This window comes from Chiloscyllium punctatum, chromosome 11 (genome assembly GCF_047496795.1).
Source record: "Chiloscyllium punctatum isolate Juve2018m chromosome 11, sChiPun1.3, whole genome shotgun sequence".
Lineage (NCBI taxonomy): Eukaryota > Metazoa > Chordata > Chondrichthyes > Orectolobiformes > Hemiscylliidae > Chiloscyllium > Chiloscyllium punctatum.
Genome location: NC_092749.1, coordinates 74,200,721 through 74,219,086, shown reverse-complemented (window position 1 = coordinate 74,219,086; position 18,366 = coordinate 74,200,721). Strand labels below are relative to the sequence as shown.

The window sequence follows — 18,366 nt, the reverse complement described above, 5'->3', positions numbered from 1 at the left end:
ACCCAAAAACAATCTATTTGGAGTTCCAGAAGGCCTTTGACAAGATGTTGGACAGGAAAATATCTTCTCAAAACTCACTATTGCTAAATAAGATAAGAACACCCGAAGATTTACGACCCCTCAAGAGGGGCTCTTGGTTCGAGATCGGTCATAAGAATCAACAAATGCGGTCTGTTCAAAAGCAAGGGTCATTAGTTTTTTGAATTAAGGTACCTTGTCGCAATTCTATCCAGCAACACAGAGGTTAAAGCTTCTGTGTTCCGTGCTGAAGTTGCACAATTACATTCAAAAATTACACATTATTGATATGCTTTTTAAGAGGTAGTACAGCCTTAATTACAAAAAAAACAATCACATGTAATAAGGTGGCATGATTTGCAGCATGTTAATTCAATGATATTTCCTGGGACTGATTTACATAAATCATTATGCCATTGTAGCGGTTCAAGGTTAGTTCAAATGGTAAATTAATGTGTTAGTATTCATTTTATGAAAACTCTATTGTCCTCTTATCCTTGAATTTCAGCTTAATTCTGAAAAACAGCAGTACAAGTTCACAGGGTTCAATCACTACTCTCAGCCATTTTCTTGTATTGTTTTAAATTGAACAACCATTTTGTGGTTAGTAAAAATCTACATAAACTTGTTGCTTCAAATAATAACCTAAGTTCAAATTTTTGATTCTCACACCTATGCCATTAGGAGCAAGGTACTGGCGTGGATACAGGATTGGCTGACTGTCAGAAGGCAGAGTGTGGGGATAGAGTGGTCTTTTTCAGGATTACAGCCAGCGACTAGTGGAGTTCCACAGAGGTCCATGTTGGTATCATGACTGCTCGCATTATACATTCGCGATCTAGATAAAGCAAGTGAAGGCATTGTTAATAAGTTTACAGGTGACACAACGTAAGTGGTGGGACAGGTATTGTTGAGGAAATGGGGGTGTTTCAGAAGGATTTGGACAAGCTAGGAGAGTGGGCAAACGAAGTAGCAGATGGAATACATGTGGGGGGTTATGCACTTTCTTAGGAAGAATAGAGGTATAGACTATTTTCTAAATGGGGAAAGGCTTCGGAAAACTGAATTGCAGAGATTTGGGAGTTTTAGTTCAAGATTCTGTTAAGGATAACATGCAGGTTCAGTTGGCAGAAAGGTAAATACAATGTTAATATTCATTTCAAGAGGGCTAGAATACAAGAGCAGAGATGTACTGCTGAGGCTGTGGTCAGATTGCATTTGGAATATTGAGAGTAGTTTTGGGCACCGTTTCTAAGGAAAAATCTGTTAGCTTGGAGTGGGTCTGCAGAAGGTTTACAAGAATGATCCAGGGGACGATTGGCTTATCATATGAGGAACAGTTGAGAATTCTGAGACTGTACTCAATGGAATACTGAGAGGCCTGATAGAGTGGATATGGAAAATATGTTTCTGCGAGTAGGAGAGACTAAGACCCAAGGGTACTGCCTCAGAGTGAAGGGACGACCCTTTCGAACTGAGAAAAAGAGGAGGAATTTCTTCAGTCAGAAGATGGTGACTCTGTGGAACTGATTGTTGCAGAGCCTGTGGAGGCCAAATCATTAAGTGTATTTAAGGATGAGATAGACAGGTTTTTGATTAGTAAGGGTTATGGGGAAAAGGCAGGAGAAGAGGTTGAGAAATATATCATCATGACCAAATGGTAAAATTCTGTTCCTTTATTTTATGGGTTAATTCAATGTTAATCCAGTAATTTTCCAGGTAAATTAGTTCTGACTCACACAATGTTACTTCAAATAGAAAAGAATCTTTGTTTTTCTGATTATTATTAGAAGTTCAGTTTTGATCATCTGAAAAGAATAATTCAGGAGAAAACATGGAATAAGAAGAACGATCAAACGTTATCCTTCCTGAGGTCATTGTTTCATGATGAAATCTCAGGAAAAATATTCTTCAAAGCTAAAATCAAGGTTCTGAAACAGATCTAGGAGAAAGTGAGGACTGCAGATGCTGGAGATCAGAGCTGAAAAATGTGTTGCTGGAAAAGCGCAGCAGGTCAGGCAGCATCGAAGGAGGAGAATCGACGTTTCGGGCATAAGCCCTTCTTCAGGAATGAGGAAGGTGTGCCAAACAGGCTAAGGTAAAAGGTAGGGAGGAGGGACTTGGGGAAGGGTGTTGGGAATGCGATAGGTGGAAGGAGGTTAAGGTGAGGGTGATAGGCCGGAGTGGGGGTGGGGGCGGAGAGGTTGGGAAGAAGATTGCAGGTCAAAGCCAGACCCCAATCTGCAATCTTCTTCCCGACCTCTCTGCCCCCACCCCCTCTCCGGCCTATTACCCTCACCTTAACCTCAGATCTACCCTTGTATTCAAAAGAGAAAATGCTGGACAATCTCAGCAGGTCTGGCAGCATCTGTAAGGAGAGAAAACAGCATCCGCAGTAATTTGCTTCTACCCTTCTATTATTTGTCTTTTTTGAAATTGTAGTGATTGAAGGATGCACTGAGGGTGTCAAGGGCACCGAACATACTCTGGATGGGGATAACAATGCCCATCATTATAAGGACAACTACAGACTAAGCTGAGTTTAAGTGATATAGGAGTCAACGAGATGGAAGAAATTAATTGACCTTGTCCTCAACAATCTACCTACACTTGCCCATGACAGTATCATAAGGAGTGACCACCACAAAGTCTTTGTGGAGACAAAGTCCCAAAACAGGCCTCTATGGAGACTGAACACCTGTGTGTGTGCTGTGGGGTGTGCATTTACTGCCTTCAGGAGTGGACTCTGCATCCCGGAGTGGACTCTGCCTTTGGCTGTGGACTTTATCTCTGATAATGCATTCTGCATACTGGACTGGATTCTGTTCCTGGGAATAGACTCTGCATTTTGAAGAGAACTGTTTACGGTAATGGACTCTGTATGCCAGAAAGGACACTGTTTGTTGGTAACTGACTTTGTCTTCTTGCTTGTTAGGTTTATCACCTGCACTGTCTTGCATCTTCCTGCATTGGGCAGGTCTCACTGTGAGCTAGGAGGTTAATAGTCGTCCCAAAAGCTGTCACCCCGAGAGCTGGAGGGTGGGTAGGCCATTCTGTGAACCAGAAGGTGGGTAGGCTACCCTGATGCCAGTCGCCCTGAGAGCTGGAAAGTGGGTAGGCTGTTCTGAGCACTGTCGTCCCAAGGAAGTGGTATTTGGGTTGTCCTAGAGGTAGCTGGAAGGTGTGTTGCAGCAGTCGAGAGCCAGAAGGTGCGTAGGGGCAGGCTGAGATCCAGATGGTTTGTGGGCCTCCCTGTGCGCCATCATTCCAGGGAGGGGAATAGGTTGTCCTAGAGATAGCTGGAAGGTGCGTCAAATCAGTCCACATGCCGAATGGTGTGTCGGGGTGGGCGAGATCCAGATGTTGTGTAGGGGCAGACCAACAGCCAGATGGCAGGTAGGCTGTCCTCAGCGCTGTAACCCTGGGCAGGTACTGGGTGGGCTGTCCTAGAGGTGGCCGGAAGGCGCAAGAGGATAGTTAGGGAAACTGGAAAGTGGATCGTCATCTTGATCGCTGTCGTCATGGGGGTGGAATGGGGTAGCAGGACAGGCTGTCCTAGAGGTGGCTGTAAGGTGTGTCAGTGTAGACCAAGAGCCGGAAGGGACATGGGAGGACTGAGAGCCATAAGGGGTGTAGGGGTGGGCTGCCTTTGAGTGGCCAGAAGGTGGGAGGGATGGGTGGTTTGCTGGGTTGCCATAGGTGTCTATGATGTATGCACTGTTTTATTGTTCAGTTTATCGGACTGTTTGTATGTGATAGCGTTTACTGTTTCCTTCTTGATTGATGTAAGGTGGATTTCAAAGTTTGTCCTTGTTTCCCCGTGAACTGATTGTACGGTGGGATTTGGGGTTTGGCTTTGCTGACTCTTTCCCCTTTAAATTGTTGTTTCTTGAATACAGCTTTTAATGTTAACTGTTTGCAATTTGCACTGGTTAATAAAATATAAAAAAAGAGGATTCTGTTCACTCTGCCAACTGGCTCTAAGGGAGCTGGATCAGTGTCAAGGACTCTCCACGTGTAAATAAAGGGTGAATTGGTGATGGGATACCGACCTCTGGAGTTATTTCCCATTTCCTTATTACTTCATCAGAAACGTTATTCAATATGTATGTATGACCTCAGTGATCTGTTATGGACTAGGCCAGACTACTCAAAACATTCTTAAGCAGGCAGTGCAGACAGTAACTTTGCAATTTGTTTCGGTCAGTGTACAGTGAAAAGTACCCAGAGTAAGTTAGCTAGGTTGACTAACAGGTTGTAAAACAGACAAAAATTTATTCACAAAATTATGGAATGAAACACAAAGAACAGAATAAAGAACAGAACTCAGTCTATCCAAACTAGACTTAATTATGCTGAACCAAATATACACAACAGTCCCAATAAATAAACTCCTTAAACACAGTAAAATGAAACGAAGGGTGAAAGGTTGAAGTTATAAGGGCAGAAGGAGAGAAGTCTAGCAGCCTGTTTCCATACAGCCCGTTGCTGAACTTCTAAGTAAAGTTCTGAACTAAACTGCTCAGCTAGAAAACTGGCTATGCCCCCTTGATTTATACAAGTTACTTCTAAAAGCATAAAAGCTTTGGCCTGAAGTCTCATCTGTTTACGTATAAACAAAAAGGCCTTTCATCTCCTGTACCAAACCAGTCGATTTGAAGCCTAAGTGATTTCTAAACCCTCTGGAAAAAACCAAGGACACAATATCCTTGAGAAAAGGAACAACTTTTAGAAAAAAGGACCAGCTTTGTGACACATCCTATTAACCCAATATTGGAGCGCTTGACCTCTTCATCTGTAAGGTAAAAACAATGACTGCAGATGCTGAAAACCAAATACTGGATTAGTAGTGCTGGAAGAGCACAGCAGTTCAGGCAGCATCCAACGAGCAGCGAAATCAACGTTTCGGGCAAAAGCCCTTGTAGGCTTTGTCATTACAATCAAAGACTAATTTTGTTTTCACGATAAAGTCAAATATTTCCATATTTTCATGTAATGGAGGTGCCACCACTCTCCAACACTACCCACCTTCCTCTGCCTGGGATTGAACATTTGGAAAACTGTCCCACGGACTAGTCAAATATCCACCTATCATAGTCAGGTATGACCTGTCTCATCAGCAGGATAAACTCACCAGAGGTGATGGTATAGTAGTGCATGGTCCAGGAGGGAATTGCCTTTGCGACTTTTAACCCATTGAAGTCTCATGGCATCAAGTTAAACATGGGCAAGGAGAGTTCCTGCTGATTCTCAAGCAATTCCCACAGAACCTGAAATTCTGCATGGTTCCAATGCACAACTCCAATCTGTGCTGCTCCCGTTACTATTTGGCTATCGGAGTATCCAAGCCATTAATACTAGCTTCACAGGAGTGCAGAGCAGTAGTCAGACAGAGCAGTTGTCCCTCCAAACTGCACCCCAGCCTTGCCACATTTGATCAATATTTAAACTCGAACATTGCACAAATCCCTCAGTACTCTTTCTTTGGTAGCACAGTGATTTATTGTTATTTATCATGTACTTTTAGTACCCTCACCACAATACTGCAATACGTTTTTAGTGTATAGAGAACAGTGTAGTGCTTTCTCACTCCTAGTCTTCTGACAATACTGGACTCCACATTACTGCTCCATTATCAGTTTTACATTCCCTCACTTCTTAATCTCAGTCTTGTTTCCAAATACTGCATATCCAACAATTCGGCGTTAGAACATAGAACATAGAACATAGAACAATACAGCACAGAACAGGCCCTTCGGCCCACGATGTTGTGCCGAACTTCTATCCTAGATTAAGCACCCATCCATGTACCTATCCAAATGCCGCTTAAAGGTCACCAATGAATCTGACTCTACCACTCCCTCGGGCAGCGCATTACATGCCCCCACCACTCTCTGGGTAAAGAACCCACCCCTGACATCTCCCCTATACCTTCCACCCTTCACCTTAAATTTATGTCCCCTTGTAACACTCTGTTGTACCCGGGCAAAAAGTTTCTGACTGTCTACTCTATCTATTCCTCTGATCATCTTATAAACCTCTATCAAGTCACCCCTCATCCTTCGCCGTTCCAACGAGAAAAGGCCGAGAACTCTCAACCTATCCTCGTACGACCTACTCTCCATTCCAGGCAACATCCTGGTAAATCTTCTCTGCACCCTCTCCAAAGCTTCCACATCTTTCCTAAAGTGAGGCGACCAGAACTGCACACAGTACTCCAAATGTGGCCTAACCAAAGTCCTGTACAGCTGCAACATCACCTCACGACTCTTGAATTCAATCCCTCTGCTAATGAACGATAATACTCCATAGGCCTTCTTACAAACTCTATCCACCTGAGTGGCAACCTTCAAAGATCTATGTACATAGACCCCAAGATCCCTCTGTTCCTCCACCTGACCAAGAACCCTACCATTAACCCTGTATTCCGCATTCTTATTTGTTCTTCCAAAATGGACAACTTCACACTTGGCAGGGTTGAACTCCATCTGCCACTCCTCAGCCCAGCTCTGCATCATATCTAAGTCCCTCTGCAGCCGACAACAGCCCTCCTCACTGTCCACAACTCCACCTATCTTTGTATCATCTGCAAATTTACTGACCCACCCTTCGACTCCCTCATCTAAGTCATTAATAAAAATTACAAACAGCAGAGGACCCAGAACTGATCCCTGCGGAACTCCACTTGTAACTGGACTCCATGCTGAATATTTACCATCTACCACCACTCTCTGACTTCGACCGGTTAGCCAGTTTTCTATCCAATTGGCCAAATTTCCCTCTATCCCATGCCTCCTGACTTTCTGCATAAGCCTACCATGGGGAACCTTATCAAATGCCTTACTAAAATCCATGTACACTACATCCACTGCTCTACCCTCATCCACATGCTTGGTCACCGCCTCGAAGAATTCAATAAGACTTGTAAGGCAAGACCTACCCTTCACAAATCCGTGCTGGCTGTCCCTAATCAAGCAGTGTCTTTCCAGATACTCGTAAATCCTATCCCTCAGTACCCTTTCCATTACTTTGCCTACCACAGAAGTAAGACTAACTGGCCTGTAATTCCCGGGGTTATCCCTATTCCCTTTTTTGAACAGGGGCACAACATTCGCAACTCTCCAGTCCCCTGGTACCACCCCAGTTGCCAGTGAAGACGAGAAGATCATTGCCAACGGTACTGCAATTTCCTCTCTTGCTTCCCACATAATCCTAGGATATATCCCGTCAGGCCTGGGGGACTTGTCTATCCTCAAGTTGTTCAAAATGTCCAACACATCTTCCTTCCTAACAGGTATCTCTTCTAGCTTATCAGTCCGTTTCACACTCTCCTCTTCAACAATACGGTCCCTCTCGTTCGTAAATACTGAAGAGAAGTACTTGTTCAAGACCTCTCCTATCTCTTCCTACTCAATACACAGTCTCCCACCACTGTCCTTGATCGGACCTACCCTCGTTCTCGTCATTCTCAGGTTTCTCACATACGCATAGAATGCCTTGGGGTTATCCTTGATCCTATCCGCCAGGGATTTTTCATGCCCTCTCTTAGCTCTCCTAATCCCTTTCTTCAGGTCCCTTCTGGCTATCCTGTATCCCTCCACTGCTCTGTCTGAACCCTGTTTCCTCAACCTTATGTAAGCCTCCTTCTTCCTCTTTACTAGACATTCAACCTCCCTCGTCAACCAAGGCTCCCTCACACGACCATTTCTTTCCTGCCTGATCGGTACATACATATCAAGGACACGTCGTATCTGCTCCTTGAAAAAGTCCCACATTTCCACCACATCCTTCCCTGACAGCCTATGCTCCCAACGTATGCTCCTCAAATCCTGTCTTACAGCATCGTAATTTCCCTTCCCCCAATTGTAAAAACTTCCTTGTTGTGCGCACCTATCTCTCTCCATAACCAAGGTGAAAGTTACAGAATTGTGGTCGCCATCACCAAAATGTTCACCCACTAACAAGCCCACCACTTGTCCCGGTTCGTTACCGAGTACCAAATCCAATATGGCCTCCCCTCTGGTTGGACAATCTACATACTGCGTTAGAAAAGCTTCCTGGACACACTGCACAAACACTGCCCCGTCCAATCTACTTGATCTAAAGAGCTTCCAATCAATATTTGGGAAGTTGAAGTCGCCCATGACTACGACGCTGTGGCTTCTGCACCTTTCCAAAATCTGTTTCCCAATCTGTTTCTCCACATCTCTGCTGCTATTGGGGGGCCTATAATAAACATCCAACAAGGTGACTGCACCTTTCCTATTTCTGACTTCAGCCCATACTACCTCCAGAGGCAGATCCCCCTCAAACTTCCTTTCTGCAGCCGTTGTACCATTTCTAATTAGCAATGCCACCCCCCCTCCTTTTTTACCACCCTCCCTAATCTTACTGAAACATCTGTAACCAGGAACCTCCAACAGCCATTCCTGTCCCTCATCTATCCATGTTTCCGTGATGGCCACAACATCGTAGTCCCAGGTACCGATCCACGCCTTAAGTTCACCCACCTTATTTCTGATACTCCTTGCGTTGAAGTATACGCACTTGAGCCCATCTCTGTGTCTGCAAGTAGTCCCTGTCAGTGCTACCTTCTCCACAGCCTCCCTACAGTCTTGGACATCCTGACACACAGCTAGCTTACTTGCTGGACTACAAGTCCGGATCCCATCCCCCTGCCAAATTAGTTTAAACCCCCCCGAAGAGTGCTAGCAAACCTCAGTAATGGTCAGTTAATTCAATTCGTTGTAAAACTGGTTTGCAAAGCAGTACCACACCAACAGTATTCAATTCTTGTACTAGCTGAAGTCACTATAAAGTTCTCATCTTCTCAACCTCACCTGAGATGTGGAGATCCTTAGGTTATACTACTATCAGTCATCTCATTTTAATAAGGAAGTAGGACAATGACGACTTTACTTTTTTAAATCTATCAATACTAACCAATAGACAGGTGGGTGCAGGCTGGCACAAGGCTGACTAACAGCTTCTCTGGGGCCAGTTCCAGGTCTCATTACTGGCACAGACTTTCCAGGCTTTGAGACACCATCCTCTTTTTTTTCTTGTTTGCTTCTCCTCAGCCTTGTCTTGCAGCAGTTAGTTGAAAAACAATTGGTGCAGTGTAGTTAAAACTCTCCACATAGCAGCAATGGAACTGGCCAGATGACTGCTCTTTTAAGCCCCCATCTTGGGTTCCTTCTCCCCCTCCCCCACCTGCCTTTACAATTCCAACAATCATAGATTATTTCTCTTGAGGAGCAGCAAGAGTGGGAGGAGCGGCATCCTGAAATTGGAGGAACTGGAGGTATCAGCATCGGAAGAATCGATGATTGTCCCTCTTGCGTTCTTTCCTCTACAAATCACAACTCTGCAGGTAAGTCCCACTCTGAAAGCAGAATTTCAATATAGACCATATATTGGTCTAGGTCACAGCATATATTTAAAGTAATGAATTCCCTAAATGCCTCCACCAAACACTCGAACTTTTACATTGCATACATGGAGACTAGCTCTTACCTCTCTAACCTATTCACTTTACAGAATGTCCTCATTACTGTGTGGTGCTCAGAACAGGATACCTACACCAATTCAGGCCATACCACATTTGTCTATAATTACTTTTCACAATTTCTTTGTTTTAGTACTCTATCATCTATTTATAAGCTTAATTAAATGCATTCTCAAATGGAGAATATTCCATCACACACCTGATCTGAGCCTTGTAGACCATAGATAGGCTTTGGACAGTGGAAAAGTGAGTGACTTGCCTCACAATGTCCAACCTCTGGTAAGAGTTAACCCGCAGAATGTTTCTGCTGATAGATTCAGTGAGGGGAGAATGTTAAAGTGGTGGGGATGATTATTGCCTGGCACTTTTCTGGCATGAATATGACTTGCCACTTATCAACCTAAGTCTAAACATTTTCCAGGGATAGTTGTGTATGGTCACAGACTGCTTCAGGATTTGATGAATCATGAATGGTCTCTACATTGTGTGATTAGTGAACATTTTGAACTTATGGTAAATGATGCAGGAAGTGAGCCTAGGACACAAGTGAAAAGAATTTTTGCAGTAATTTTCTGGGGTTGAGATGACTGGCATTTTCATTCTGCTAGACAAGGTATTAATCAGTCTTGAGCTTTCTACTAGATTCTTTTTGACTTCAGTTTTGCTTGGGCTGTTTAATGCCTCAGTTGGTTTTATTTTGATTTAATACTAAGGTCAGTCACTCTCACTTCAACCCTTGAATTCAGACATTTTGCCTATGTTTAGACAAAGGGAGAAAGTGAGGACTGCAGAAGCTGGATATCAGAGTCAAGAGCGTGGTGCTGGAAAAACACAGCGACTCAGGCAGCATCCAAGCACATCCTCATTCCTGATGAAGGCCTTATGCCTGATACATCGATTCTCCTGTTCCTTGGATGCTGCCTGACCTGCTGTGCTTTACCAGCACCACACTCTTGACTATGTTTAGACAAAGGTTGTAATACGGTTTTGAGCCAGGTATACCTGGTGGAACCCAAACTGAGTGCCAGTGAACATGGTTATTGCTGTGTAAATGCGGCATACCAGAGGAGAGAATCAAGAGCTAGAAGGACACCGTAGTTTGAAAGAGTGAAAAAAAAATCCTGCCATAACAAAAAAGCAGTTTGATTTTCTGGTGAGTACCGGGATTGTGTTTCCCTTTCTACAAAGTCAGGGAGTTAGTTTAAGCAACTAGTGAAATATTTGCTTCAATAAGGATTAGATAATGCATTCAGTTTACCTGCAAGTGACATCAATTGAAAGGAAGTGAGTAATTGATGAATATTTCTCTATTTTTAAGTAGTAAGATATAATAGTAACATTAAGGTTTATTTTAATAGTAGCACAGTTTATTATCCAAGAGATAGAGATTTGGCAGGCAGCTCCAATATCTTGGGTACTTGCTATGTTATATGGGAACTCCAGGACATTTCATGTATCCTGTGTAACCATGTGTACAAGAATTATCATTAGTTCAAACTTTAGGTTTCAAAGCTTGAGGCAGCAGCTGACATCACTGGGCCACACTTATAAGATGTTTATCTTTGAGAAGAATGTGTTTATAGATGCGGCCAAGTGTTACCACCAGGCAGTCATAAGAAAATAAGCAGATGCTGTGAACTCGCCTGAATGCATCTCATTCTCAAGTCAGTATACAGTTCTGAATGCTGATGAAAGTGTAGGTTCATCTGGAGAGTGCTTAATTGTTTAGTTAAGTATCTGGAAAACTTATAAAGAGAGTGTGCTGGACACAGGGCTAATAAGTAGGAACAGACATAAATAGTGCTGTATTTCATAAATAAATCTATTATCAGGAAAAGTTTTATTGTCTAGTTTGATACTATACGAACTGGCTTGAGTCAACTTAATATTGTAGCAGATGATGGTTGTCTAAAGGTAAAAATTAGAAACTAAGATTTTTTTATAAATAGTAATCTGAAAGATGTGTAAAATATCTGAAAGCAAGTATTGTTAACCTGTGCTGTTCTTTGAACTTAAGCTTTATGACTATTGGGAAAGTAGAGTCAATAATAGGATACAGGTGACTGCTTTAATGAAGAGAAAACAAGCTATGGCAGTGTCATTTTCACTTTCTGACAAAATTAAAAACAGCAGCAAAAAAGTGTTTGGTGAACTGTGAGCTCTTAGAAATGGATGAAAGTTGAATGTTCTGTTAAGTTTCATGGATAAAATGTATAAGTAATACCATCTATTAAATGACTACAAGGTTTTGATAGATTTAGAAAGGCCAACAGTTATTCCATAGAGTTGTATGTCATGGAGTTTAGTAGACAACAATAAAGACTACAGAAATTCAAGGAAATGCATTGTCTAGTGATTGCTTTATAATTGTTGGATCATAGCTGGAGTTAGTTTCTTAGAAAGAGACATAGTTTGGATCAGATATCTGATGATTTAAAGAAATGACTGGACAAGTTGCCATTCATGACACAAATGGGACATATGGCGATATTACAGAAGATGGAAGATTGAAGAATCATGCCTTATGAGATTATCAGATTCAGCATATAGGGCCACCAAAGAAAAAAAATGAATTCTGGAAGATGGGAAGTTTGGAATATTAAAGGATGAATGAACATTGTTTACAGACCTCCAGGCCTAATGTTTCAGAGTTGCCCACTGTAATAACATAACATAGAACAAAACAGCGCAGTACAGGCCCTTCGGCCCTCGATGTTGCGCTGACCTGTCATACCAATCTGAAGCCCATCTAACCAACACTATTCCATGTACATCCATATGCTTGTCCAATGATGACTTAAATGTACTTAAAGTTGGCGAATCTACTACCGTTGCAGGCAAAGTATTCCATATCCTTACTACTCTCTGAGTAAAGAAACTACCTCTGACACCTGTCCTATATCTATCACCCCTCAGTTTAAAGCTATGCCCCCTCGTGCTCGCCGTCACCATACTTGGAAAAAAGCTCACCCTGTCCACCCTATCTAACCCTCTGATTATCTTATATATCTCTATTAAGTCACCTCTCAACCTTCTTCTCTCTAACGAAAACAGCCTCAAGTCCCTCAGCCTTTCCTCATAAGACCTTCCCTCCATACTAGGCAACATCCTAGTAAACCTCCTCTGCACCCTTTTCAAAGCTTCCACATCCTTCTTATAATGCAGTGACCAGAACTGTACACAATACTCCAAGTGCAGCTGCACCAGAGTTTCGTACAGCTGTAGCATAACCTCATGGTTCCGGAACTCGATCCCTCCATTAATAAAAGCTAAAACACTGTATGCCTTCTTAACAACCTTGTCAACCTGGGTGGCAACTTTCAAGGATCTGTGTACCTCGACACAGAGATCTCTCTGCTCATCTACAGTACCAAGAATCTTACCAATAGCCCAGTACTTTGCATTCCGGTTACTCTGACCAAAGTGAATCACCTCACACTTGTCTGTATTAAACTCTCAGCCCAGCTCTGCAGCTTATCTATGTACTTTTCCAAATTTTTGCCCACTCAATAGCCCTAACTACATCTCTTTGTAGCATCCTTACATCCTTTTCAGAATTTATTTCAATATACCCGTGTCTCCTCAGCAAAAGTGGCAACCATATCCTCCATTCCTTTATTTAAATCGCATATATAAGGTGTAAACAATTGAGGTCCCAGCTTTGATTCCAGTACCCAGCACACCACTTGTTATATCTTGCCAACCTGAAGAATGACCCATTTACACCTACTCACTTGTTCCTGTTAGCTAACAAATCCTCGATCTCTGCCAATTTTTTACACCAACACAAAAGGCTCTTATTTTCAACAATAACCTTTGATGTGACACTTAAGCTAATACTTTAAAATAATACATCCATTGGTTCCCCTTTTCCAGTGCATATGTTGCTTACACAAGGAACTTTATGTGCAATGATAACTGGACTAGTTATCCTGAACCACAGGTTTATACTGTAGAGAGATGGTATCAAATCCCACCATGCCAGCTGGTGGAAGTTAAATTGAATTAAAAATCTGGAATTAAAAGATAGCCTAAAAGAACCATGTTCACCATAAAATCCTATCAGATTGACTAATGCCATGGAAGAAAATCCATCAGCTATACTTGGGTTGACCTAATCTAGTATACAATCTTGTCGATTCTAAATTGACCTTGCAAGATTTGCAGGTGCAACAATGACTACGAAATCTAAAAGGAATTTTAAATTAAGGGAACATTGACTTACTATCCCATTAATTCTCAAAGTAACAGGTTAAGTATGACCAAGGAAATCTCCTGAAGCTGATTGCCACCATTTCTGGGCCAAGCTAAAAAGCAAGCAAAAAGCACATCTTCCCTTCTGCACTGAATTCCCTCCAAATTCCCTGATCTCCATTCTCATTTGGGCTGTGTCTCACTCTGGTTGGGATCTCTCCTTCCTGACCATGCAAAACTTACTGAAGACTTGTGGTCTAGCACCAGTTATGCCTCTAACCAAGCTGTTCCAGTACAGTTACAACGTCAGCATCTACTCAGCAACATATCCTGTCCACAAGAAGCAGAACAAATCCAACCCTGCCGAATTAATACAATCTATCAATCTATTCTTAATCATTAGTAAAGTAACGAAATATGTAATTGAGAGTGCTATCAAGCAGCACTTAGTAAATCTTAACCTGCTTACTGATATTCTGTTCGGGTTCCATCTGATCTGTCATCACGTTGTGGGCTTTTGCCTTCAGCAGAGTATTTGTACCTGTTGAGGCAATACATTTGTTCATTCCTATAAAATAAAAAATACACCTGGGTAAAAATGGACTGAAAGATTCAATAGACATTTATTAGAGCTCCCAGTATATGCATATACTACTGTCACAGGCAAGTGCCTGGGCTAATACAAAGCTTTAACCAGCATGCTGTGCTTTAAGCCCCAGTTAAGTTGGAGACTCAGGTCACTATATCCCGACATCAAAAGCTTTGATACAGTAATGTATCATAAGTATGTTTCTTAAAGATATATTGCATACTAGCAGTGAGACATAACATTATTTCAAAAAACAAAAAGAATTCCAAACTGATAAACATTGTTGTTCATAGGCATGTGTTGTAAATTTTGTATTTACACAAACAAGTGAAAGCAAAGTTAACACAACTAATAATTCAAATTTTAATGTAATTTTTTTGCCAGTTTGGCAACCTGCCCTTATTTGATGAGTTGCACATGATTGCTCTTGTGTGGTAACTTGGTTGCCTTGCTTCTGATTGTTTTCACATAGCACAGGCATCATTGATGTTTCCTTCCTCAATCTCCTTGTGCATAATTGGTGTGTCATACATTGGTTTGAGGTGGCATCCATTCCTTCGCAACATAACGCTATGATCAATCACTGCCTGTGATCTTTGTTGGTTACATATTTTAGAATACTTTGATGATGACCAAGTATTTGTAACTGGATTTCTGATTCATACTCTGCCCAATATCTAGTTGTGGTAGTTTTCTATCTGCTTGCCAGTTTTAACTATAGATTGGTAATAATACCATGTGTTTGCCTAAAGTCTTTGAGTGAGGATGCGATATGGGTGACTTTCCATTTACTGCATGCCTTAAAACAGTTTGCCAGTGAACTGCAGTCTATTGTCAGGTATTATTCGTTCTGGATAAAGTGAAAATAGTGGTCTTCATACTTGTGATGGTTGCACTTATCATGTTACTAAGTCATTGAAAATGAGGAATTTGGAGAAGTAATCCATTACAAAGATGTAATTTTCCCCACTCACTATGAGTAAGTTTTTTGCTATTTTCATCTGAGGAGTCGATAGAACATTGTGTAGATGTAAAGGCTCCTATGCTGCTAGGGTTAGTACAATTTGTATGTCTCAAGTATATTCAGAAGTCATTGAATATCCCAACTCATTCCTGGTCAGCATACATGATAGCTCTCTTGTGCATTCAATACCCATGTGATCATGGTGTAACATTGTCATGATACCTTGACATAGAACTTCTGGTATTAGGACTTGTTTTCCTTTTGAAAATGACTGGCTGAAATATACCAAGTTTGTCTATGTGTAGCCAAAATGAGCAAACATTTTCAAATTTTATTTTACACTGTCAAGCATTCCCTGAATAATAATAACTGGTAATTGTTCATTCTTGGTTAACTGCAACTTTTTGAGAGTGGTTCTAATCAAAGTATAACAGATCTATATTAAGAAAGTCTTCAACTTCAGCTAATTCAATTGACTCACATATGGTCTGTTGCACCACAGAGGATGTGGCTCAAATCTCCTGAATTGTGACTCTGCGAAGATTTGCGTATTCTGGTAAACCTGCCACTCTTGACATATTGGTGGTTGAGGATTTAAAATTTGAATTTAGGCTGTTGTCAGGAGCAAAAAGTGTACGTAGGCTTTTATTAACCACAAAATGGCTTTTCAATTTAAAATAACACAACAAAATGGCCTCAAGTTATGATTTGACACTGAACCTGCATTTTGCTTTGCTGAGTTAGCTGAATTAGGAGATAAAGCAGTCTTCTAAAAATGAATCATAAGGCATAAACTGACCACTCGAACTAACCTTGAACTGCGAATATGAGATGATGATGTACATAAGACAATACTATTTCCCAGGAAATATTATTGGATTAACCTGCTGTCAATCATATCACCTTATTACATTTGATTGGTCTTTACTTGTAATTAAGATCCTACTGTCCCTTAAAAAAACATATAAAATTTGTTTATTGCTCAATTGTAATTGCACAATTTCTCCACGGAACACAGAAACATTTAACCTCTGTGTTGCTGGACAAATCTGTGCCAGGCTGCCTTATTTTATTAAACTGGTAATCTTGCTGTAAACAGACTATACTCCAAGTGATTCTTTTGACCGATCGTGAAACCGAGAGGTCCCCTACTGGGGATCCAGATCTTCTGGGATGCCGTGACTCGTGGTTTGGCATGGACGGATCGTGGACAGCGGTGTAAGAGCCTTGAGTCCTTCACTTTTGAGTGTTAAGGAATTCGGCCAGCCATATGAGAGTACTTTATATACGTTTGGTTTTCCTCTCATTCAAGTTGTGTTCGACCTGACCCCTTGCTGTCTATTTTCTGTTCCAGCCGGAAAGGATCGGTCTTAGCAAGGAAAGGGTCAAGAGAACCCTATATTAAAAAAGGGGGGGAAAATAAGTGAAGTGAAGTGAAGTGACCTTTTTATATGGATGGTGGGCAATTTCCAGACTTGTTGAACTCGACCCTTTTTATATTGAAAGTTCGCAATTTCCAGAGTTGTTGAGCTCCGACCTTTTTATATTGATGGTGGGTGATTTCTGGAGTTGTTGAGCTCCGACCTTTTTATATTGACGGTGGGCGATTTCTGGAGTTGTTGAGCTCCGACCTTTTTATATTGACGGTGGGCAATTTCTGGAGTTGTTGAACTCCGACCTTTTTTATATTGATGGTGAGTGATTTCTGGAATTGTTGAACTCCTGGATCAAGGATGTCTCAGAGAGGGTGTTCTCAAGGGGGAGAGGGGCCAGCAAGAGGTCATTATCCACATTGGAACTAACGACATAGGAAGGGAAAAGGCTTTGAGATTCTGAAGGAAGATTACAGAGAGTAGTAATATCTGGATTACTCCCAGTGCTATGAGCTAGTGAGGGCAGGAATAGGAGGATAGAGCAGATGAATGCATGCCTGAGGAGCTGATGTATGGGAGAAGGATTCACATTTTTGGATCATTGGAATCTCCTTTGGGGTAGAAGTGACCTGTACAAGAAAGATGGATTGCATCTAAATTGGAAGGGGACTAATTCACTGGCAGGGAAACTTGCTGGAGCTGCTTGGAAGGATTTAAACTAGTAAGGTGGGGGAGGTAGAACCCAGGGAGTTAGTGAGGAAAGAGATCAATCTGAGACTGATACAGTTGAGAACAGAACCAAGTCAAACAGTCAGGGCAAGCAGGGACAAGGTAGGACTAATAAATTAAACTGCATTTATTTCAATGCAATGGGCCTAACAGGGAAGGCAGATGAACTCAGGGCATGGTTAGGAACGTGGGACTGGGATATCATAGCAATTACAGAAACATGGCTCAGGGATGGGCAGGACTGGCAGCTTAATGTTCCAGGATACAAATGCTACAGGAAGGATAGAAAGGGAGGCAAGAGAAGAGGGGGAGTGGCATTTTGAAAAGGGATAGTATTACAGCTGTGTTGAGGGAGGATATTCCTGGAAATACATACAGGGAAGTTATTTGGGTGGAACTGAGAAATAAGAAAGGGATGATCACCTTATAGGGATTGTATGATAGACCCCCCCCAACAGTCAGAGGGAAATTGAGAATCAAACTTGTAAGGAGATCTCAGCTATCTGTAAGAATAATAGGGTGGTTATGGTAGGGGATTTTAACTTTTCAAACATAGACTGGGACTGCCATAGTGTTAAAGATTTAGATGGAGAGGAATTTGTTAAGTGCGTACAAGACAATTTTCTGATTCAGTATGTGGATGTACCTACAAAGAAGGTGCAAAACTTGGGAAATAAGGGAGGGCAGGTATCTGAGGTGTCAGTGGGGGAGCACTTTGGGACAGCAATCATAATTCTATTAGATTTAAAATAGTGATGGAAAAGGATAGACCAGATCTAAAAGTTGAAGTTCTAGATTGGAGAAAGGCCAATTTTGATGGTATTAGGCAAGAACTTTCGAAAGTTGATTGGGGGCAGATATTTGCAGGGAAAGGGACGGCTGGAAAATGGGAAGCCTTCAGAAATGAGATAACGAGAATCCAGAGAAAGTATATTCCTGTCAAGGTGAAAGGAAAGGCTGGTAGGTAGAGGGAATGCTGGATGACTAAAGA

The 18,366-nt window shown here is 41.8% G+C and overlaps 1 protein-coding gene across 1 annotated transcript in view; it reads right to left on the bottom strand.

Moving 5' to 3' along the window:
- Positions 1–413: 413 nt before the first annotated feature.
- LOC140483106 (potassium/sodium hyperpolarization-activated cyclic nucleotide-gated channel 1-like) overlaps positions 414–18,366 on the bottom strand; it is a 54,059-nt gene continuing 36,106 nt past the window's right edge. Inside the window, exon 3 of the mRNA XM_072581055.1 lies at positions 414–856. Coding sequence (XP_072437156.1) covers positions 842–856 — 15 coding nt within the window. The 3' untranslated portion in view covers positions 414–841. The remainder of the gene's footprint in view (positions 857–18,366) is intronic.